Source organism: Grampus griseus, assembly GCF_964374135.1.
Source record: "Grampus griseus genome assembly, chromosome: 20".
Taxonomy (NCBI): domain Eukaryota; kingdom Metazoa; phylum Chordata; class Mammalia; order Artiodactyla; family Delphinidae; genus Grampus; species Grampus griseus.
The window spans coordinates 47,026,302-47,050,532 of record NC_139014.1 but is presented as its reverse complement, the minus strand read 5'-3'; the positions used below and the strand labels follow the sequence as shown (position 1 = coordinate 47,050,532).

At 50.0% G+C, this 24,231-nt stretch overlaps 1 protein-coding gene across 1 annotated transcript; it reads left to right on the top strand.

Annotated features, from left to right (window-relative positions):
- Positions 1–23,226, top strand: PELP1 (proline, glutamate and leucine rich protein 1; the record flags this gene model as incomplete). The annotated part of the gene is made up of 17 exons (XM_082678970.1): positions 1–249; positions 7,939–8,003; positions 8,385–8,490; positions 13,206–13,355; positions 13,596–13,667; positions 17,885–17,944; positions 18,242–18,392; positions 18,578–18,707; positions 18,854–18,941; positions 19,403–19,491; positions 19,570–19,686; positions 19,807–19,954; positions 20,096–20,255; positions 20,984–21,039; positions 21,184–21,390; positions 21,526–22,974; positions 23,093–23,226. 17 exons carry the CDS (start codon positions 1–3, stop codon positions 23,183–23,185), a joined length of 3,390 nt encoding a protein of 1,129 aa, XP_082535096.1. The 3' UTR covers positions 23,186–23,226.
- Between the last annotated feature and the right edge of the window lie 1,005 nt (positions 23,227–24,231).

Here is a 24,231-nt window from a genome sequence, read left to right as displayed (position 1 = left end):
ATGGCGGCAGCTGTTCTTAGCGGGCCGTCTGCGGGCTCCGCGGCTGGGGTTCCCGGCGGGACCGGGGGTCTCTCGGCGGTGAACTCGGGCCCGCGTCTCCGCCTGCTTCTGCTGGAGAGCGTGTCGGGGTTGCTACAGCCGCGAGCTGGGTCCACCGTTTCTCCTGTGCACCCCCCAACCCGCTCGGTCCCACATTTGCCGGGGCTCATGTGCCTATTGCGGCTACATGGGACGGTGGGCGGGGCCCAGGTGAGTCTGTAGCCCGCGAGCCCGCGGCCCTGTTGGAAGGTTGGCGCAGCTTTTGTGCACCGGGGTCTTGATGCACTGCAGCTGCAGTGGAGAGGTGGAGGGAAGGAAAGCTGGGGGCAGAAAGCGGATCCAGGTATCACTCTGGACGAGATTCACGCATTTCTCCTTTATCAGCCGTGAATCGAAGAAACTCGGAAGAGAAAGGGCCTCGTTTTCTCTACTGCTAGGCTATCGGTAGACACGCATGAATGGGTTCGATCCCAGGCCCCGTCATTCACTAGATGTATGATCTTTAGCTTCTTTTTCATCTGGAAGTATCTGTTTTGGGGATTGTTTCGACTGAGTGAATGGATGTATTCAACAAATATTTACTGAACTCTTACTGAGGGCTAAATGCTGGGCGCTCCAGTTATAGATGCGATGGCGATGAACAAAATGTTACAAAACACTACGAGAATTGTATAGTAGGGACCTCTAACCTAATCTGGAAAATTGCAGAAATTTTCTTGAGGTACTGGAGTTTAAGTTGAGATCCCCAAAGATAATCATAGGAGTTGGGTAGGGGAAGAAAATAGGAGGGGCGGTTCAGTCAGCGAAAAGCTCATGTGGGAAGGTCCTCTGGTAGGAACTGAAAAGAAGGGCATTGTGCTTGAGGTTCAGAGATGGAGGGGAAGAGAGTGGGCGCTATGAGGTGAGTAGGCAGTGAACAGATTATGCAGCGCTTTGTAGACTGGTTTAGAAGAGTCCTTTGGATTATACACAGAATAGAATCTAACTTCCATTCAGTCCTACAAGCTAGAAACCCAGGTGTCATTCTGAACACTTTCTTTTTGCTCACACACCTCCGTATACAGTCTGTTAAGTCCTTTTGATTTTATTCTCTAAGTAGCTTTCAGATCTGTCCACTTCTTTCCATGTCTTTCCCATTGCCCCCATCCTGGCTTTAACCCCCATCATCTTACCCAGATTCTAAGAAGACATAACTGTCTAACCTACAGTAGGTTCACCTTTAATATTATCTCCCGTGCTCCATCTTCTCCCGCTAACCCTCCCGCAAATTCTATTCATCCTTCAAGACTCGTGTACATGAGTTCTTCCTTGTCCAACATTTGTTACCGGGATCTTCCCAGCTCTATGCTTCCAGGAAGAGGGTTATCACAACCTGCTGGGTGGTTCAGTAATCTTAGCCCCAAATTTATTAGAGATGACCTCATTTATTTATTAGTCCTCATTGAGGGTGACAAAACTGTGCCTCTGATATCTCAGCCCAGTTCCCCTCCTGTGATTCATGTGGTTCCTAAGTATTTCTGAAATATTATCTATTCTGTTTATAAATGTGTGATTTCCGTCATCATCTCTTTCAAGTCTTCCCCTCCTCCCTCAAGGCGAGCTACATGAACTTAATGTCTTGCTTAATTTCTCTTAAATGTCTAAAAGCATTTTTTTAAAATTGAAGTATAATTGATTTACAGTGTTGTGTTAATTTCTGCTGTACAGCAAAGCGACTCAGTTATACACATATATACATTCTTTTTTATATTCTTTTCCATTATAGTTTATCCCAGGATATTCAATACAGTTCCCTGTGCTATACAGTAGGACCTTGTTTATCCATTCTATATGTTTTGATATAGTTTATATCTACTAACCCCAAAATCCCAGTTCATCCCTTGCCCACCTTCCCTTCCCTTAGAAGAATTTTGAGTAAAGAATCTAAGGGTGATGTGGGAAACACCTTTAAATTGCCTGTACTATATTTTTTGGGTATATCTTGCCTTGAATTTTTTTCTACTTGTCTGTGTTGTATTGAGTTCTCAGAACATGGACCTGTGTGGTGGGTTTCCTTCACTTCCTCGTAGATTTTCATTCAACAAAGATTTTTTGAGTATCTCTTATGTGTTACCTACTATTCCTCATCTCTAGGTAGATAAGTAAGACATCATCCTTTTCCTCGGAGAATTTCTAGCTTAGCTGAGATGAGAAATGAAGGTAAGTAAATAGGCCTGGAGCGTGAGAGAAAAAGAGATCCATTGATTGGCCCATCCATCTACGCTTAATCACCAACTTTGTTTTCCCACAGGTACTGCAAACTCAGTACCAAAATGGAACTACCTGAGCACAGTTCACAGTTTCTGGCTTGCATTATGGCAGCTGGTCTCCTTGCTGTCAGTCTTGCTCTTTTTAATTCATTTCCCACATAACAGCTGATCCTGTTTGTAAAATCCTTAACCTGTTTGCTGCCTTTTAAAATCCTTAAGCACCTGAACTTTCCTGCCTCAGGGCCTTTGCACTTGTGCTTGGAATCTCTCCCTGTGCCGCCTCTCCATACCCGCCCCCCCCACTCCCCCCCAACAATCCCCCAGATCTTTTCAACTCAATGTTTGTTTGTCACTGCCTTTGGGAAACCTTTCCAAACCACCTATGATTAGCTGTTCTTTATTACACCATATGGAAATTATTTATTCATTGTACATATACACTCAACCTCCTTCCCCCATACCCACACAACTGGGCTTTGATTTGTTTTCGTGTGTAGTTAAAAAAAAAAAAAAAACTTCTGGAAAATCTCAGATGACACAAAAGTAGAGAAAATAATATTTTGAACCACCCCCACCCCGGCTCATGCTGTCTCTTATCACCCAGATTTAACAGTGAACATTTTTGCCAGTCTTGTTTCATTCCCACTTTCCCAACTTTGCCTCCAACCTCCCCTGCCCCCGGAGCACTTTATTTTTATTTATTTATTTATGGCTGCATCGGGTCATAATTGCGGCGCAGGGGATCTTTCGTTGTGGTACGCAGGCTTCTCTCTAGTTGTGGCATGTGGGCTCAGTAGTTGCGGCACGTGGGCTCTCTGTTTGTGGCACGCGGGTTCCAGAGCGCATGGGCTCTGTAGTTGTGGCATGTGGGCTTAGTTGCCCCGTGGCGTGTGGGATCTTAGTTCCCCTACCAGGGATCGAATCTGCGTCCCCTGCATTGGAAGGGGGATTCTTAACCACTCGACCCAGGGAAGTCCCTCCCACCCCAGAGCATTTTAAAACAAATCCTGTATCTCATTTCCCTTATAATTGCACATACTTTGAAGGACAGAGTGTCTTGTTCTGCCTTGTGTCCCTAGGGCTTTGTACTGTCCCATTCTCTAACCAGTACCCAGTGATCTTCTTAAAAATATCAGTAAGATTAGAGCATTGTCCTGCTTAAAACTGTACACTAACTTATTGCACCAGGCCTTACATAGTGCGGCCTATGCTGGCCTCTTGACCTCCCCTCACACGACTCCTGGCCTGTCTTCATTGTGCTCCAGCCACCCAGGCTGATCTCATTTCTGCAGCAGCTGAGGCCACTGCTCATCAGTTCCTTCACTCTTTGTTGGGAAACTCCTGGGGTGGTGAGCTGCTTGTTTAGATCCCAGCTTCCATGCCACCATTTCAGAGGAGCCTTTCCTGAGCACGCTGTTTTAAAATACAGTGGTCCTTCCCATTTCAGTCATTTTCTGTCAGATTATTCTGTTTTGGTTCTTTCCTAGCGTTTATCACTATTTGAAATAAATTAACTTATTTATTATCTGTCATGTTCTCTCTTCTCTTCTTACCTTGTTTAAATTCCATTATAATCACTTCCTCACCCTTCTGCCTTCATTGTTCTTGCCCGGCAGCACTCCGTCTGTGTTAAATCCAAGTCCTTTTATTTGGTGCCTGTACCTGTTACAGCTCAGTATGGCTGGAGATACTGTATCCTGGCTGGCTGGTCTCACTTTAAATTCATGGCTATCATCTTCTCAAGTGGACTCTTAGTGTTGCCTAGCAATCCTGTTACATTTCCACTTTCCTAGACAACCTCTGATTACTTCTCTCCATCCTCACTCTTAACTGATGAAGTCACTTCCCATTTCAGTGAGAAAATAGAAACTGGGGGATGGGAATTCCCATAGGCTGCCGTCACCACATCTGCCAGCTTACCTGTGTCTGTGCTCGTATGCTCTGCCTTCCCTCCCATTACTAGGGGTGAGCTGGTCCATGCCCCTACTAAGGCCAGCCCTCTGCTTGTACATGACATCTCTCCCCTCTGCATGTACACAAGTCCATTGCTTCTCCACTTGTTCATCATCAGCTTTTCCCGCTTAGGTCATTTTCATCAGCATATAGCTCAAAACCACTTTAAAAAAAGTCCCCCTTCCAGCTCCTGCCCCATTTCTGTGCTTCTCTTTATGGCAAAACTCCTCAAAAGAGTTGTTTGCACTTGTACTTTCTCCCATTCTTCTTTTTAAAAAAATAATATTACTTTGAAATGATTTACAATTTATAGAAAATTTGAAAGAATATACCCTTCACCCAGATTCCCTGAATGTCAGCATTTTAAATGCATATTTGTTTGATCATTCTCTGTGCATATTTTTTCTGGGTCCATGAAGGAGGAAGTTGCAGACATGATGCCCTTTTGCCTGTAAATTCTTCAGCGTGCATTTCCTTAAAAACGATTCTCTTACATAACTGCATTCCATCATCAAACTCAAAATCAGTATCAGTACCATAAGTGATTTAATCTATCGATCTTACTCCAATTTTGTCAGTTGTGCTAAAAGTGTCCTTGATGGCAAAAGAAAAATTTCTTACGATCTTGACATTTTTGAAGAGTGCAGGATAGTTATTTTATAGGCTGTCCCTTAGCTTGGTTTGTCTGCTGTTTTCTGATGATTAGGTTCAGGTTGTGCAGTTTTGGCAGGAACACTGCAGAAATGATGTGTGACATTCTTGTCGCGTTGTATCAGGGGGCACATAATGTCTCTTTGTCCCATTACTGGTGATGTTAACTTTGATCGTGGGTTAAAGTGATGCCTGCCAGGTTTCTTCATTATAAAGTTTTGGTTTTTTCCTGTGGGGAGATTATGTAATTTTGTGTCTTGTTACCCTTTCACCTGTTTTTTTTAGTGTCCATTAAAGATTCTTCCCTGAACGAATCATTACCCTGATGGCTGTCCCTTAGAACTCATCCCATTTAGGCTTTTAGCCTAACTACTTCACCAAAATACTGCTTTACCAGGTGACTTGGTAAGTCTTGAGGATCAGCAATGACCACTGAAGATATCAAGTTCAAAGGTCAAATTTTGGTCCTCCTATTACTTGACTTGTCTGTAGTATTTGTTACAGCTGATGACTCCTTTCTTGCAAAATTTTCTTCACTTGGCTTCTGGGATACCACTCTCTCTAGATTCCTCTCTTACCATACTGGTCACTCCTTCGCAGCCTTCTTTACTGGCTCCTCCTCTCTAACCTCTCAGTGTTTGAGTGCCCAAGAACCCAGTCCTTGTACTGCTTTCTTCCTCTATTTACACTCACTCCCACAGTGAGCTGATCCAGTCTGATGACTGACAACTTCCCAAATCCATACTGTAACCGGGATTTCTCCTAACTCCGGACTTAGCTACCCAGTGCCTATTTGGCATTAAATAGACATCCCAGACTTAACACCTGAAACTGAACCCCAAACCTGCTCCTCCTGCGGTATTCTGCTGCCTAGTAAGTGACAACTCCATCTTTCTAGTTGCTCAGGCAAAAAACTTTGGAATTAGCTTTGCCTCTTTTCTTTATCTCCCACCCATATCCAGTGTGTTATCAAATCCTGTGGGCTCTAACTTCAGAGTATAACCACAGCTTGAGGCTTGAATCCCCACTCTTACCACGCTCTTTACACTGCCTCGTCTCTCTCCTGGATCCTTAAAATAGCCTCCTACTTGCGTCTGCTTCTGCCTTCTGGACAAGGCAACTCAGGTGTTGTGGATGTGTTTTAAAAAATAAATTATGTCAAGTAATATCCCTTCTCTGCCTAATTCTTCTCTACCCCATGGCTTTTATCTTATTCAGAGTGAAAGTCAACGGTTGCCTATATGACTCCAAAAGGTCCCACCCTGCTCCCGGGGCCTCGTCTCTCCCGCTCAGTCTCCTCTAGTGACAGGTCACCTCCTTGCTGCTCCTCAGATACGCCTAGTGTGCTGTCATCTCACAACCTTTGCTCTTGTTCTCTGCTTTGCCTGGAACAACAAAAAGTTACTAGCATGCCTTTTTTTTTTTTAAACAGTTTTATTGAGATGTAATTCACATACAATTCACCCATTTAAAGTGTACAATTCCATGGTTTTTAGTATTTGCAGAGTTGTGCAACCATCACCATGATCAATTTTAGAGCATTTTCATCACTCCCAAAGGAAACCCTATACCCATTGGTAGTCACTCCCCATTTCCCCCCAACCTCTCTCTGCTCTTCAGCCTGAGGCAACCACTAAGCTACTTTTTGTCTCCATAGGTTTGCCTGCTCTGACGATTTCATAGAAGTGAATCATACAATACGTGGCTTTTGGGGTCTGTCTTCCTTCCCTTAGCATAATGTTTTTAAGGTTCATCCATGTCTCAGAACTTCATTCCTTTTTATGGCCAAGTAATATTCCATTGTATAGATATGCTACGTTTTGTTTATCCATTCATGGTTGATGGACATCTGGGTTGTTTCCAGTTTCTGGCTGTTATGAGTAATGCTGCTATGAATGTTCGTATACGATTTCTTATGAGAACGTGTGTTTTCATTTTTCTTGGGCATATACTTAGGAGTGGTGTTGCTAGGTCATATGGTTAACTCTAACCTTTTGAGGAACTGCTGGGCTGTTTTCCCAAGTGGCTGCACCATTTTATATTCACAGTGCGTGTGAGCGTATCAGTACGCCTTGCTCTCACTTTGCTCAACTAGCTTCTTAGAGGGCCCTGTGTCCACTCCACATAGAGTGCTGTCTCCCTTCCCTACTCCAGCCTCTCCTTTCCTTCCTCAGTTTATTTTTCCCCTTAGCACCTAGCACCCTCCAACATGCTATTTCTTATTTGGTCATTTGTTTATTTTCTGTCTTCTCTAACTAGAATATAAGCTCCCTAGCACCTCAAACAATGTCTCACATAAAGTAGGTAAATAAATGTTTATTAAGTGAATCAACATTTCCCTTCATGAGGACAGGGACCTTATTTATTTTATTCAGCTCTGTATTCCTTCATCTGATTCAGGCATAAGATGTGTTTGTTGAAAGAATGAATGATGAGTACAGTTAGGGGGATACAGGGGCCACCAGAGGACTCTGGCCATTTAAGCGTGGAGAGTTTACTCGTGGGAGGGCTGAGGAGGAGACCTCTTTCAGGGCTGCCAGAATGTGCAGGAAGGAAGCTCTGGTTGACTTGGTTTATGTTGGCATTAGCAGCTCGAAGGGAGCCAGGAACAGGAGGAGGGGGATTTGGGGTGAAGGAAGAAGGGGTCAGATGAGTTTAGTGTCCAGTCAGCAAGCATTTAGGGATGTCCCTCTGCGCTAGGTGCTGTCTAGGGAAATGGAAGGAGCCTGTCTTTGAAGTCTGGTAGCTGGGATGAGTCGGGCTGTCTAGCCTTCTGGGTAACACTAGTTCGTTGGGTGGGAAGTTGGGGAGGGGACAGGTGGAATGTAACTTGAGGAAAGCCCACGGGACAGGACAGGCTGCTGTGTGTGTCACCTACTGAAAATAGGGAAAAGGTTGTCGGCCTCTAGAGGAATGGCCTTTTGGTCTCAAAGGAGGTGTTACTTCAGAAAAGGCTTCGGAAACAGTGGGGCAGGGAAGCGCTTGGAGAAATCCTGTGTCTTTAGCATCCTATTCCCAACTCATTTCCTTGTCTTCTTTCCTCCAGAACCTTTCAGCTGTTGGCGCGTTGGTGGGTCTCAGTAATGCACGTCTTGGTTCTATCAAAACTCGGTAAGTCTTTAACCCTGTTTTTTCTCCAGGGGGATGTTTCTTTAGGAAGAGGGCTGTATATCTGTCCATCCACTGTCACCACCCCACGGATTCCTGAGATTTCTCCATTCCCCAAGAAGGTGGAGAGTTTGATTCTTTTCATGAGTTCACTTGGCTTTGAACCCCACCTATTCCAGCTTCCAGGTTTCTGTGCCCCACCTTCTGTTCCCTTCTTTCCTTGTTGCCCACACCTCACTCCAAGTCCTCCAAGTATTTCAGGAGTTAGAAGCTGCCGTGGATCTGGAGGTGATGTGTTTCTCTAGCCAGTGAGCGTTAAAGGGCGATGAATTGCTTTCTCTGCAGTCTAGCCACCACCCACTTGTCACTCACCTTTCTTACAAGGTTTGAGGGCCTGTGTCTGCTGTCCCTGCTAGTGGGGGAGAGCCCCACAGAGATGTTCCAGCAGCACTGTGTGTCCTGGCTTCGGAGCATTCAGCAGGTCTTGCAGGTAAGGATTCAGCCGCCGCCCTGCCTCCCTCCCTCCCTCAGCCATGCTGTATTCTCCATTCTGGATGTGGTACATATTTGTGGCTTAGACATTTAGTTCTGAGGACAGAATAATTAGAAGCAGTTTTTTTCTAGCAGGGAGGATGAGCTTCAAATAGAAACATCCTTTTAAACGTTTTGATTTTTTTTTTTTTTTTTTGCGGTACGCGGGCCTCTCACTGTTATGGCCTCTCCTGTTGCGGAGCACAGGCTCCGGACGCGCAGGCTCAGCGGCCATGGCTCACGGGCCTAGCCGCTCCACAGCATGTGGGATCTTCCTGAACCGGGGCACGAACCTGTGTTCCTTGCATCGGCAGGTGGACTCTCAACCACTGTGCCACCAGGGAAGCCCACGTTTTGATATTTTTATCTACTGGGTTATTTTAATTCATCTGACCTTTCATACTCTGTAACCGCTGTTTCACATCCTTATTAGCTTTTCTAATGAGTGACATCTCTAAAGCTGCTTTTCCTAGATGTTTGATTTTTTTAAATAGTTTACTAATTTTTTTTTTTTTTTTTTGGCTGCATTGAGTCTTCGTTGCTGTGTGTGGGCTTTTCTGTAGTTGAGGCGAGTGGGGGCTACTCTTAGTTGCGGTGCACGTGCCTCTCACTGTGGTGGCTTCTCTTGTTGCGGAGCATGGGCCCCAGGGGCATGGGCATCAGTAGTTGCAGCACGTGGGCTCAGTAGTTGTGGCTCTCAGGCTCAGTAGTTGTGGTGCACGGGCCTAGTCGCTCCATGACATGTGGGATCTTTCCAGGCCAGGGTTTGAACCCGTGTCCCCTGCATTGGCAGGCGGATTCTTAACCACTCTGCGTCACCAGGGAAGTCCCCCCAAATTTTTTTTTAATTTTTTTTTTTGGCCACGCTTTGTGGCTTGTGGGATCTTAGTTCCCCAACCGGGGATTGAACTCGTGCCTTCAGCAGTGAAAGCGCAGGATACTAACCACTGGACTGCCAGGGAATTCCCCAGGTGTTTTTTTTCCCTACTCCTCTCTTCCTCTTAACATTTAAATTTTTTTCTGCTTTTACATCCTTTGATGACATCCCCACTTAGTTCTTCCACAAGCATGTTCTGGGCACACATGGCAGGTTGTGTGCTAAGCTCTGGTGGAGAGATGTACTTGGACCCTGCTTTCAGGTGTTTAGAGTCTCTTGCAGGGGTTGGGAAACTTTCTAGGTGTCTATAGATAGTAAAATGTCTTAGGTTTTACGAACCCCATATGGTTTCTGTTTTTTATTGGCTGTGCCTCACACACATGGGATCTTAGTTCCCCAACCAGGGATCAAACTCGTGCCCCCTGCAGTGGAAGTGTGGAGTCCTAACCACTGGACCACAAGGGAATTCCCATGGTTTCTATTGCGTAGTGTTTCTTTGTTGGTTTGTTTTCCAACCCTTTAAAAATTTAAAAACCATTCTTAGCTTGTGGGCTGTGCAAAAACAGGCACCAACAGACCATGGTTTGCTGATCTGTGTTCTAGTGGAAGAGAATAATATTTATTTTTTAAGTGCTTTTTATTTTATTTTAAAAATCTATTCATTTACTTTATTTATTTATTTATTTGGTTGCGCCTGGTCTTAGTTGCAGCTTGCCAGCTCCTTAGTTGTGGCACGTGGGCTCCTTAGTCACGGCATGTGAACTCTTTGTTGCGGCGTGCCCGTGGGATCTAGTTCCCCGACCAGGGATTGGACCCGGGCCCCCTGCATTGGGAGTGCAGAGTCTTAACCAAGGAAGTCTTGAAAGAGAATAATTATACAATGAGTGTGAAAAGATAAACTTCAGTAGGTGCTCTGGAGGTAAAGAATGTAGTTCTCTGAGAGCATGTAACGAGAGAACCTGACCCAGACTGGGGTGGTGATCAGGGTCAGTGGTTCAGGGAGGGCTGTTCTGATGAGTAGGAGTGAACTGGGCTGAGAGTTTTCTAAGTGTTCTAAGCCTGCAAAAGTCCTGAGAGAAAAGGAGTTTGACTCATTTGTAAAGAATTATAAGCAGGCTGGTGTGGCTGAGGTTAATGAGATGCGACCGGGGAGGTATGTGCATGGGGACCAGGCTGTGTGTGGCGTTGTAGGCATATTAGGGAGTTTGGTTTTTATTCTCAGAACAGTGGGAATTCATGGAAGGTTTTGAGTAGGGGGAAGGAGGTGGTGGTAGTGGTGACGTGATCAAACTTTCATTTGGAAATACCACTCTGGCTGCTGTGGTGAGACAGGATTAGAAAGGAGCCAGAATGGCAGCAGAAGGACCACGAGGAAGGTACTAAGGGTAACCTAGGAGAGCATTCACGGTAGCCTGGACTAGGGCGGCAGCTGGAGACATGATGAGAAGTAGGTGAGAGATTTGGAGGCAAAGAGGGATTTCAAGAGAGATTTAGAGGCAAAATAGACAACAGGTCCTAATGATGGAATAGTGTCAGGGAAAGGATGTGTCCAGGATGACTCCCAGGTATCAGAACATTGGAAGACAGCCAGGTTCCAAGGGGAGTGGTGAAAATAACATGAGTATGGTCTTGGGCATTCAGTAGAGGCCCCCAGGAAGCATACCCTTGACCTAGTGTGCGTGGAAGTGACCAGATATCTCAGAGGGTAACCCTGAGGGTTCAGTGGTGGGGGCTTCAGTCAATATGTTTTACAAAGAGGAAGAGTCCTCAGCATTTAGATGGCAGCTGCAGCTGAGGATGAGGCTCAGATGATCAAGTTGAATACTTATACAGACTGGATCTTGAGGCGCTCCACAGTCAGTGGTCAGGTAGAGGAGGATGAGCTTACAAAGCAGACGAGACAGGACTTCCCTGGTGGCGCAGTGGTTGAGAGTCCGCCTGCCGATGCAGGGGACATGGGTTCGTGCCCCGGTCCGGGAAGATCCCACATGCCGCGGAGCGGCTGGGCCCGTGAGCCAGGCCGCTGAGCCTGCGCGTCCAGAGCCTGTGCTCCGCAACGGGAGAGGCCACAACAGTGAGAGGCCCGTGAACCGCAAAAAAAAAAAAAGCAGACAAGACAGAGCAGCAGAAAGGAGATAACCAGGATGGTGGGTTGAATGGAATCCAAATACTTCAGGGAAGACGGAGGAGTCATTTCTCTTTATGCCCTTCTGAGCTGGAATAAGACAAGGACTGAAAATTTTTTATCAGATTTAGCAACTCAAGGGTAATGAGACTGTGAAAGTGTTTTTGGTGGAGCAGTGGACACGGAAGCCAGGTTGCCCTGGGATGAGCAGTGAGTGGGAGAAGGAGTGGAAGTGGAGAAGGTAGGCAGTCCTGTCAAGACGTCTGGCTCTGCTGGTAAGAGGGAGAAACTGGGCAACAGCTGAGATTGGGCAAGTGGAGTCTGGGCTCAGGAGAAGGACTTTTAGGATGGGGGAGACTGGAGCATGCACAAATGTCAGTAGGAAGAATCCTTTTGAAAGGGATTGGAGAGAGGGGGCCAGTTTACAGGGTTAGGTTCTGCGAAGAAGGGAGGGGGGACTATCTAAAGCACCGAGGAGGGATTGTCCTCGGATGGGAGGAGCATCTCCTCTAGTGGGACAGGAGGAAGGAGAGCAGGGATGAGGATGGAGGTGGAGTTTTCAGTTTGGTGGTGGGAAGCTGAGGGAGTGCCCATCTTTGGGCTTCAGCTTTCTCTGAAGTTGCAGGTTAGGTTATACGGAGGTGATGGGAGAGGGGCTGAGTAGCAGAGGGAGTTAACGAGCGAGAGGTGCAGGAGGATCGCTGGACAGTGTTGAGGCCTGCTTGTGGTTGGTAGGCCCACTGAGTCGGACTTCCTAACAAGCATTCTTGTTTGTTTCATTGACACGTGGCGTCTGGTCTAGCAGGGGGTAATTGCTGAAGGCTTTTCCCTCAGATACATGTTAATTTTCTAGAGAAGTCCTTCTTTATAAATTTAAGCCGTTTTTCCTCCGTGAATTCCACGGTAGGTCTGAGACAGCCAGAAGCAAGCTTGGCGAGATGGGGCGGTTTTGTTTTGGCTGAGACTTTTCTTGTGGTCTGAGAAGTGCTCCTCTCCATTCCTAGCAGGGAAATGTAGTATGGGAGCAGAAAGAAACTCTTGAGATGCTCTAGTCAGGCAGATCTTTAAAGTATGGCTTTGCTACCTTTTTCCCCCCAAATTCCTCGGACCCCCAGACGCGCATAGTACTAAAGTGTGAACACACGTCCTGTCTGTAGGTGAATGTGTTACTTCGGATGCTCCATATCTCTAATACGCTCTGTCCCTAGTGGATTTTTTTTTTAATCTATTTATCTTTGGCTGCATTGGATCTTCGTTGCTGTGCACTGGCTTTCTCTAGTTGCGGCGAGCAGGGGCTGCTCTTCGTCGCAGTGCACGGGCTTCTCACTGTGGTGGCTTCTCTTGCTGCGGAGCATGGGCTCTAGGCGCATGGGCTTCAGTAGTTGTGGTGCGCGGGCTCTAGAGCGCAGGCCTAGTAGTTGTGGCGCACAGGCTTAGCTGCTCCGTGGCATGTGGGATCTTCCCGGACCAGGGCTTGAACCCACGTACCCTGCATTGGCAGGCGGATTCTTAACCACTGCGCCACCAGGGAAGCCCCTGTCCCTAGTAGATTTGATGGTAATGTTGACGTTAACTGGTGTTTGTCAAAAGCCCCATGTTTTCATACCTCTCATTCCTCCTTTCGGTGACCGTGAAGGTGAGGTTGGGAGCATGGGGTGTTGTTGCTCTTTAGTCCCAGGACCCGCCCCCCACGATGGAGCTGGCCGTGGCTGTGCTGGGGGACCTGCTCCGCTACGCGGCCCAGCTCCCCACACTCTTCCGGGACATCTCCATGAACCACCTTCCTGGCCTTCTCACCTCCCTGCTGGGCCTCAGACCGGAGGTGAGACGCCTGCCCGGGTCCCCCTCCCCTGGGCCCATTGCATTGCTTGCCCTCACTGATACCCATTGGGTTAAAGAATGTGATGGGAAGTGATTGGGGAATAGGACTGAAGAAGTGAGAAGGGGTCCGGGCCAAGAAAAAGTATAAGGAGAAGGGACCCTGAGGGGCGCGTGGTGGGGTGGAGATAGGGTCTGGGGCGTTGGGCCCTCGGCCTCTTCCTTACTTTCTGTTTCCCCACAGAGTGAGCTCTCAGCACTGGAAGGAATGAAGGCTTGTATGACCTATTTTCCTCGGGCGTGTGGGTCTCTCAAAGTAAGTGTTCATGGGAACTCCTCTTCCCACAAACATACACCTTGATAGCCGTCTTACCTCAGATTCCGGTGCTGAGATTTCTAAGCTCCTGTCTCCACAGCTCTAATTGTGCTACCTCGTAGCTTTAAATGCATTCTCATTTAATCCTCACAGATAAAGAAATTGAAATTAAGTAACTTGCCTAAGAACTGACGCCAAAGCTCAGGCTCTTACCCCTGGACTCTTTCCTCTCTCTGCCCTGCTTTCTCCGTACCTCTAGAATGCCCTGCCCATTTTTCTACCATCTTGTTTTACTTTGTTCCTAAAGCTCTTATGATTTCCTCTGGGAAGCCTTCCTGACTTATTACTTCCCTATATCAGCTTCCCCAGCGCTTCTCTCTCCTTATTTTCCTGACTAATCTCTCACCCTGTCCCCCGAGCTGTCATGGCTGTACAAAGGTGGCTGCACAGCAGAGCCTTATTAGGGCAAACAGGCAGGGTGGACGTGGATCAGGTGAGGGAGGAAGGAGGTCAGTGGAAGAATTCGTTTTATTTTCAAGGAGATAAAATAACAAATATGAATGGTTATCAAATTCTGCCAAAGCAGTAACAGTTAAAGGGCCTTTGGAATTGGTACATTGATTGTTTGCAGAATAATTCAATGCCAAGAAGTACCTAAGAACAAACAGGTGTTCTCCTGTCGATTAGATGTTCTCTCTTGTTTTGATACACTCATCATTGCTTGACAAACCGTTGGGCACCCCCTTTCTCAGATGGAAGCACAAACCTATGGAGAACTGGAATTAGCGGCAAATTAATATATTTTTTTGTATAACTCATGTGGTTAATCACAGTAATTGGTAATACTATACTCAGTATTACCAATTAAGGGGGAGTTTGCCATACAAGTTATCTTGAAAGTAAGCTCACATGGTTCTATGACCAAGTTAAGAAAGTCAAAGGGAAAGGGAACTGGTACTTAGTAGAACTGCTACTCACTATGTGCCAGGCACTCCGCTGTGTGTCTTCTCAGTTTACAGTAATTCTGTAGAGCTGGTGTCACCGAATTAAACAGGAGGAAACGGGTCCAGAAGGGTTTGACTAACACAAGCCTGTGTATCTGGTAGTTGTAGAACCAGGGTGAGAGTGAGAACTATTTGTCCTTCATGCCCATGTTTTTTTCCACCAAACCAAACTCCCCAGGCACTTTTAAGAACGTGGACAGGATTGACAGACAGGCTTCCACACTGATGCCGGCTCTGATCAGTTGTTAGTGGCTTGGGAAGGATCGTGAGCCTGACGCGGAGCTCTGGGGGCACGTGCGCTGTGGTCTGGGAGTGGTTCTTTGGTAACTGGTTACTTGCAGTATTTGAAAAGCCCTGGAGCAGGTGATATTTCTCAGTGAACTTGGGTCCCGTCCTTGCTGATGCTTTGCTTTCATATGACTGCCACTAATGGCAGGTAGTAGAATCTTTGGGTAGCAGGGCAGGACTTTGTCAAGAAGGCATTTGGAGTAACTTGGGGATTTTATTAAAGTGTTTTTTTTAACTAAAGTTTACTAAGTTTAGTTTACTAAACTAAACTTTCTTCTAGAATGCTCTGTAAATTAACTTCTTAAATTGCACAGGCTAGATCTTTGTCTCTGACCCCTCATTGGTCAAAGTACGTGAGGTTTTACTGCATACGCCTGCTTTGATTCAGCTTGGTTTGGGGTTATCTATACCTACCTGCATCCTCCCAGGAAAGTGCAGGGAGAATTGAGTGTTATCTATGGGGTCAAGATTTGAGTAGTCAGACTAGCCTGCCCGTGAGTCCTCTGCTAGTGCCCCTTAATTTTCGTTGTGAGTGGTGGTCAGGAGAATTCATCTTTAACTCACAGCCTTTTGTCAGACGTGTAGTTTTTGAAGTTATGGCCTGCATTTTAAGTACCTTCTCCAAACCAAACAACAAAACTTTCATATGTTGTTACGGGGTGCATATGCCTTTATTTCTCTAAGAATACAGTGTCATCTGGAGAACTTCCCTCTGTTGAGGAGTCTGGCTTTGTCTGTTGCCTACATGGCAGATAAGACTCTGTCTTGTGTGGAGGCCCCAGGGGCAGTTTGTACTTGAAACGTCTTGCAGACCAGTACTTAGGAACTGATAATTGGAGTGTCTATCTGTTCTCTAGTCCATCCCCCAGAAGCTCCCAGGGCAATTGCAGTCTCCAGGCTCAGGATGACCCCTCCCAAATGAGGTATCTCAGGCATTCTGAGTCCATGCAGTCAGTCCTGTAGAGGCGTTACCTTTCTTCCTCGACAGATTATTTGTTCCCTGGAATGAGTGGGAAGACTCACCCCACTCTTAAGAGACACCCAGGACGTAGTGTGTGTGCACGCGTGCTTGCGTTTCCAGTGAAATGTTCCAAGTGAGCCGTTACTTTGGTTGGCTTTGCAGGTCACTTGGGGTAGACCTGTGGTCAGAGCCATGTCCCTGTACTTTGCTTGACTGCAGTCACGTAAGCAGACTTTTGGTGGCCTCAGTCCAGCTTTTTGACTCAGAGTCTCAGGGAAAGCGTGAGCAGTAAGTTGGCCAAAAGGGCCGAGTGCCACTGTAGATAAGGCTTTGGCGACTCTCTGTCATCCTTGGAGAAGCCGGTGTCAGGAGACCTGTGGGCGGTTGCTGCTTTTGGTTTGAAGTGTGCAGAACCCTACCACACCGGACCTGAAAATGCTTTCCAAGTCCCAAGGGAAACGGTTCTAGGCCTTCTCATACCCTGGGATCAGCTGTAACAGTGCTTGTCTCATGGTGAGAATCCTGCAGTGGAACGTGGGAAACCAGATGTGGTTCCTGCCACAGGGCGATGGCAGGGAGCCTTTGGAGGGCTGCTTTCTGAACCATACACTGCTAGACCTCCGTGCCTGCTTCCTCCCATAAGTCCCCTGCTGCGTACCTGGTGCCACTGTTGATTTGTCTTCCTTGTCTTCTGGAAGTTTACCTTTGTGCATGTGATGCCGCCATCCCCTGATGAAGTCCATACACACTAGCCTGGGATTTAAGGCCGGCCTGCTTCTCCATGGGCCTCTTGTGAGCCTGGAGCTCTCCTCATGGTGTCCCTCCCTCTGTCTCCTTATCCGGGTCCTCCCTTTTCTCCCCAACCCAGCTCAGTCCTGCCTCTCAGCATCAGTCCCTCCTGACCCTCCCTCTTTGTTTTCCATGCATTTGTCTTCCCGACTCTTACACCCACTGAAGGTGGAAATCCTGTTATACTTCAGCGTTCTCACCCTTTTAGTGCCATAGACCTCTTCGAATGTTTTTAAATCCATAAAATACATGGAGTTGCAAGGGACACTGATTCTGTTGAAATGTATACTTTAAAAAATTGTGATAGAGTGGGATGTGCTGCTTTACTAACGTGTCAAATAACAGGATCTAGCAGCAGGTCTGGTAACTAAGTTTCAAATTAGTGATGCACGTGAATGATAATTCAAGATAACTGTTTACAACTATATGTAACGTGAAATGAAAATAAGTGATTTCTGATGGTGACAGTCAGAGGTACTGCTGATACTACTGTGGCTTTTTGTCTACATATACAGTAAAAAAAAAAAAAAATTATACTTCATTTACAGGTTAGTGAAAATGATTTAAAAAATTTCCCTTCCATGTTCACAGGCCCCTTTGATTCTACCTCCAGCTAAATGGGGCCCCAGTTAAACAGTCCTGTGCCGGCGCCTTCACATAGCAGGCGGAGTACTGTTGTTGGCTAACTGACAGGTCGCTGCTCTGAGATGTGCTACCTCAGTCCTGCTGGGCAGCCTTTCCTTCTCTCTCCACCTTGTCCTGCCCTCGCACCTCTGGTTAGTGCCGCACCTCCCAGCTTGGACCCTTGCTTCTTGTCTGAGCTGGCAGGGAGTTGGGGCGTGGAGGTAGCTGCTTTTCAGTGCTGTGTCTTTGGCTTGAGGGAGATGACTGTCATTTTGCAAAGACTGGCAGGAGGGGGCCCAGTCGTCTGTGGGACACAGGCCTCAAACAGGGAGGCTAAGGACAAGAGGCGACATTCAGGGTGTCTTTCTACCATGAGAGCATGTCTGCACCCAGGCATGATGCCCCTTAGAGTGTGGTGCTTCCTTGTCTGCAGGAAAGAAAAAGGCCTTAGATCCTGGGCCTCGATTCTGCTGCTGGGAATGGGCGGGGTCTATGTCTCTGGCCCTTGGAGCTGACTCACCAGCCTCTCCCTTTCTTTCCCTCTAATCCAGGGCAAGCTGGCCTCATTTTTCCTGTCTCGGGTGGATGCCTTGAGCCCTCAGCTCCAGCAGGTAAAGGGAACGGAGGGAGATGGAGAGCCTGGGGTCTGAGCTGGAGCTTCTTTTCTCTATTTTTCTGTCTGTTACTGCTTTTCGACCACGGTCTCACTCCCCTCCCTGTGAACATACGCAGTAAACACAAGTCGTGACTTCTGCCTCCGTGTCTCCATCTGTCTTTCTGCCCCGTAGTCCCTTCCATTTTCCTTCAGAGCTCTCTTTGATCTCCATCTTCCTGGGCATTGGTGGGGTTGGGATTCCATGGCTGGGCTGGATTCCCATCTGACCAGGGTTCCAACCTGTCTTCTGCAGTTGGCCTGTGAGTGTTACTCCCGGCTGCCCTCTCTAGGGGCTGGCTTCTCCCAGGGCCTGAAGCACACGGACAGCTGGGAGCAGGAGCTGCACAGCCTGCTGACCTCTCTGCACAGCCTGCTTGGGGCCCTGTATGCGGGGGCGGACACGGGTAGGGACTGTGGCTGCTGTGGTCGGTGGCACGGTGGTGAGGGGAGCAGGGGGCTGGTCTGGAGAGGCGGGGCCTTTGAGTTCTAGGCAAAAGGGAGTAGAATATGGGTGGGTCCTCCACCAGAATGGAGGAGGAGGGGATGGAAGACAGACCTGGCGTGTGAAGGTGTTTGTGTTTCTGTCCAGCTCCTATGCAGTACGAAGGCCCTGGGGTGGAGACGCTGCTCTCCCCCTCAGAAGATGGCGATGCCCACGTCCTTCTCCGGCTTTGGCAGAGGTTTTCCGGGCTGGCCCGCTGCCTGGGGCTCATGCTCAGGTGTGTGAGTGTCAGAGGGAGCGAGGGCCTGGAGCAGGAGGGGCCAAGATGGGTGTCGTCTTCATCACGAGGAGGGAGGTTGAGGGTGGGTGTGGAGTCGCCCTGGGCCCCCACGCTGAGGATCTCCCTGCTCTGATTCTCGTTAGCTCCGAGTTCGGCGCTCCCGTGTCCGTCCCCGTGCAGGAAATCCTGGATCTTATCTGCCGGACCCTCAGCGTCAGTGCCAAGAACATCGTAAGTGGAGTTTGTGCCCTGTTCACAGCGCTTGCCCAGGATGCAGGGCAGCCGGGCAAGCAGTGTGGGCTGTGGCTCCCGAAGTGATGTCGCCTGAGGTTGCCCCGGCCAGCTCCTTACCTCTCCAGATGCCGTTATTCCCGTGCTCCCGGCACACGCACATCAGTGCCAATTCGCTCCCATGTTGCGGGAGCACTTGTAGCAGGTGCTTCCTCAGGGGAGGGTGAGCTGGGGGCCAGCTGTGTCACTGCCGCGAGGTTCGGCCGTCCCTCCCTCATCCTCCTTGCAGGGTCTGCTGAGGAGGATGGCAGTTAGATCTTGTTGGGGGAGTTGGGGTCGGGTGTGGGTTCCTTACCTGCGTGCACACGTGTATTCAGTCACATGCATGTATCCTGCTTCCATTTCTCTTTCTTTGCCTCACTTTCTTCCCCCACTCCTTACTCTGCTAATTTTTTCTGCAGAGTTTGCTTGGGGACGGTCCCCTGCGGTTGCTGCTGCTGCCCTCCCTCCACCTGGAAGCCTTGGACCTGCTCTCTGCACTCATCCTCGCGTGAGTGGGGTCGGGAGGATGCGGTGCAGGGCTGGGATGTGCTAGGAGCAGGGGTCACTGTTCTGTCTTCGCCCCCAGGTGTAGAGGCCGGCTCTTGCGCTTTGGGGCCCTGATCAGCCGCCTGCTTCCCCAGGTTCTCAATGCCTGGAGCATTGGGAGGGACAGCCTCTCTCCAGGCCAGGAGAGGCCTTACAGGTGACCATCTAGGAATAGAATAAAGAGGAGAGGGTGGGTGAGGGGGTGCCGGTGGACCAGGGGTGCCGGCGGCTGGGACATCGACTCCCTTTCACAAGCTGCCCTCTGCTCCTCCCACAGCACTATGCGGACCAAGGTGTACACTGTCCTGGAGCTGTGGGTGCAGGTGTGTGGGGCCTCGGCAGGAGTGCTTCAGGGGGGAGCCTCGGGTGAGGCCCTGCTCACCCACCTGCTCAGTGACATCTCCCCGCCGGCTGATGCCCTCAAAGTGAGTGAGGCCTCTGCCCCTGTCCCGGGACCCCATCCTGCGCCCCTTGTCCTCACCAGCCTCGCCACCAGACACTGCCTTCTGACTGTCCTGCCTTCCTGTTGGCCAGTGTGTGTGATTTATGTTCCCCTCCCCCGCCAGCTGCGCAGTCCCCGGGGGAGCCCTGATGGGGGTTTGCAGACCGGGAAGCCCAGCGCCCCCAAGAAGCTAAAGCTGGACATGGGGGAGGCTCTGGCCCCGCCCAGCCACCGGAAAGGGGACAGCAATGCCAACAGTGACGTGTGTGCAGCTGCGCTGAGAGGTGGGTGAGGCCTGTGCCCTTCACCTCAGCGCACTGGGATGGCCTGGGGTGATAGCCCCAAACCAGTCGTTGAGGTGGAGGGTGTAGAAAAAATGCAGACCCAGCTAAGAGCCTGTGGCGAAGCTACGCCACCCCCAGGGCTGCAGGTGGAATCTTGGGTCCTGTTGTTAGGTGGAGTGCTGGTGTTGACACCACCCCTCCAGGGTCTCAGCTATCTTTGTTCGTGCATCCCCTGTACGTGCCAAGTGCTGTTCTAGTACAAGAGGGCAGGGCTGGGAAGAGGACAAAATCCCTGGGCTGTGGAGCTCACACTCCCCAGGCGGGCTGCTCAGTGGGGCTTCCTGCTTCTGAGTTGCTAATCTGGACGCAGAAGTGACTTTCTTTTGGGTCCCGTGTATTTCACTGCCCTCCAGCCCCCCACTGCCCTCCAGCCCCCCACCCCCCGTGTGAAGGGAAGTGCCAGCTCTCCCCAAATACGTAAACACACATTTATAATGTTGTACCTCCATCATCTGTCTCATTTACATAATGTTGTCAACAGCTTAGGTAGTAGGGATACGTTTAGGATCCCCATTTTATAGTTGAGAAAACAAACTTAAAGGAGTTACGTGACTTGCCTGAGGTGGGCCGTGGCAGAGTGGGGTGCTCAGCTGGGGCCATGTGCTTCAGAAGCCCTGGCTCGTCATCGTGTAGCCGCCCACCTCTGACATACTGGTCTCCTTCCCCAGGCCTCAGCCGGACCGTCCTCATGTGCGGGCCTCTCATCAAGGAGGAGACTCACAGGGTGAGTGGAGCCTGGTCCCCACGGAGGTGGGGAGGAGCCACAGCTCTGTACCTGTCGGGGGCTCATTCACACCAGGAAGTAGGCCCCGGAGAAGGGTTGGCTCGTCGTGGTGTCGTCTCAAGGTGTGCTCTCTGTCCTTTTCAGAGACTGCATGATCTGGTCCTGCCACTGGTCATGGGCGTCCAGCAGGGCGAGGTCCTAGGCAGCTCCCCGTATACCAGCTCGCGCTGCCGCCGGGAACTCTACCGCCTGCTGCTGGCTCTGCTGCTGGCGCCTTCTCCTCGCTGCCCGCCTCCTCTCGCCTGTGCCCTGCAGGCCTTCTCCCTGGGCCAGAGAGAAGACAGCCTTGAGGTAACTGCGGAGTGTGGCCAAGTCCACCTCGTGGGTTCCTGGATTCTCGTTTCTGATGCTGGTCGGCATTCCCTCCCTGGTTTCGTGAAGGCCCATATCCCTGATGCTTGCTTTCGCCCTTTTTTCCCTCCTCAGGTCTCCGCTTTCTGCTCAGAAGCACTGGTGACCTGTGCAGCTCTGACCCATCCCCGGGTTCCTCCCCTGCAGACCATGGGCCCTGCCTGCCCCACCCCTGCCCCAGTTCCCCCTCCTGAGGCTCCATCTCCGTTCAGGGCTCCAGCTTTTCATCCCCCAGGCCCCATGCCCTCTGTGGGTCCCATGCCCTCGGTGGGCCCCATGCCCTCAGCAGGCCCCATGCCTTCCCCAGGCCCTGTGCCCCCAGCGGGCCCCATGCCCTCAGTGGGCCCCATGCCCCCGGCACGCCCTGGACCTCCAGCCACAGCCAACCACTTAGGCCTCTCCGTCCCAGGCCTGGTGTCTGTATCCCCCCGGCTCCTTCCTGGCCCTGAGAACCACCGGGCAGGCTCAAACGAGGATGCTGTCCTTGCCCCTAGTGGCACTCCTCCACCTACTATACCCCCAGATGAGACTTTTGGGGGAAGGGTGCCCAGACCAGCCTTTGTCCACTATGATAAGGAGGAGGCGTCCGATGTGGAGATTTCCTTGGAAAGCGACTCTGATGACAGTGTGGTGATCGTGCCTGAGGGGCTGCCACCCCTGCCACCCCCACCCCCCTCGGGTACCACACCCCCGCCTGCAGCCCCGGTTGGGCCCCCAACAGCCTCCCCTCCTGTGCCAGCCAAGGAGGAGCCAGAAGAGCTGCCTGCGGCCCCGGGGCCTCTCCCTCCGCCGCCTCCCCCTCCTGTTCCTGGCCCTGTGGCACTCCCACCACCCCAGCTGGTCCCTGAAGGGACTCCCAGTGGCGGAGGACCCCCAGCCCTAGAAGAAGATTTGACAGTTATTAACATCAACAGCAGTGAGGAGGAGGAGGACGACGACGAGGAAGACGAGGACGAGGAGGATTTTGAGGAGGAGGAGGAGGAGGAGGAAGAGGAGGAGTATTTTGAGGAGGAGGAAGAAGAGGAAGAAGAGTTTGAGGAGGAGTTTGAGGAAGAAGAAGGTGAGTTAGAGGAGGAAGAAGAGGACGAGGACGAGGAGGAAGAGGTGGAAGAGGTGGAGTTCGGCCCGGCGGGCGGGGAGGTGGAAGAAGGAGGGCCTGCACCCCCAAGCCTGCCTCCAGCTCTGCCCCCCGCCGCATCCCCCAAGGTGCAGCCGCAGCCAGAACCGGAACCCGGGCTGCTGCTGGAAGTGGAGGAGCCGGGGGCTGAGGAGGGGCCTGGGGCCGAGACGGCCCCCACACTGGCCCCTGAGGTGCTCCCCTCCCAGGGGGAGGTGGAGAGGGAAGGGGGGAGCCCCCCTGCAGTGCCACCTCCTCAGGAGCTTGTTGAAGAGGAGCCCTCTGTGCCCCCAACCCTGCTGGAAGAGGGGGCTGAGGGTGGGGGTGACAAGGTACCAACCCCACCAGAGGCATCTGCAGCAGAAGAGATGGAGACAGAGGCAGAGGCAGCAGCTCTCCAGGAAAAGGTGAGCGGGCTGGGCGGGGAGAAGTGGTGCTGGCTGCTTGCGCAGCCTGACCCACTCTTTAGTGTGTGTGTGTGTGTGTGTGTGACTGTTTTGGATTTGATGTCTTTGTCCCTCAAAGGAGCAGGATGACACAGCTGCCATGCTGGCTGACTTCATTGATTGCCCCCCTGATGATGAGAAGCCACCACCTGCCACAGAGCCTGATTCCTAGCCCTCTCCCACACCTCTCACTCTTCGTTTCCAATAAAGTTATGTCCTTGGATAGCGACTGCTGCTTCTGCCTTTTGCCACCACAGTGTCGCCAGCTGGGCTTGTCCTGTACCCATAGTGTTTCCCAAACGTGTCCATGGCTGTCCTGTTAGCTCCACCGTCCAGAAGAGGAGCCATTGACTTACAGGGGTAACAGCCTGTCCTGTTGCTCAGCAAGTCAGTGTCAAAAGTGTTGAATTTTTGCCTGGTGCTCTTGCTGATGCTAAGTGTGTGCTGGGTTGCCTGGAGAAGGAGAAGAAGGAAGTAGCCCTGCTTCTGTGAGTAATCCAGGTGTGGGAGTATGTGGGAAATTTATGGGATTAAGTGTCCTAGTGAGTGAACCTGTGTATACACACAGCCCCTTGGTCTCAAAGAGCAGGCTAAGTGACTGTGATGGAACTTTAGAAAATTACGATAAGGTACAGAGGAGTTTAATCATTGACTTCTCTGAACTGGGAACTTGGGTGTCTTAAATTATAGGGGCATCCATCGTGGATATGGGGGATGAGCTCTATTCTGGGACTGGTCCTTCCAGTGACAACATCCCCGCCCAACACCTCCCTGGCAGGAATTTGACAAGCTCACCTCTAGCCTTCCTACTCACTCTTGAGATTTGGACATTTCCCAGCCAGTGTCTGATCCCTTTAAGCATTTATAGACTATATATATTCTAGGACTTGTTGGGATGCACATGTGAGCATCACCCAGAGTTGTGTATGTGAGAGGGTATTGAGGTTTATGGGCTTGAGGTAGATGCCTCATGGTTTTTTTCAGTCTGTGAACATGAGTAAAGTGCCTTGGAAATGCAGAAAGGGTGGTGACTTCCCAACTGCCTGTATCCTGAAGGGCCTCTTTGAGAAGTGACATTTGTGCCAATTTTTGGAAGATTAGTAGGCGTTTAAAAAAATTTTCCACCCCCTTGGAAGGAGACAAGATGGCGGAGTAGGAACTTGAGTTCACCCCCTCACAGGAAAACACCAAAATCACCACTAACAGCTGAATAATCAT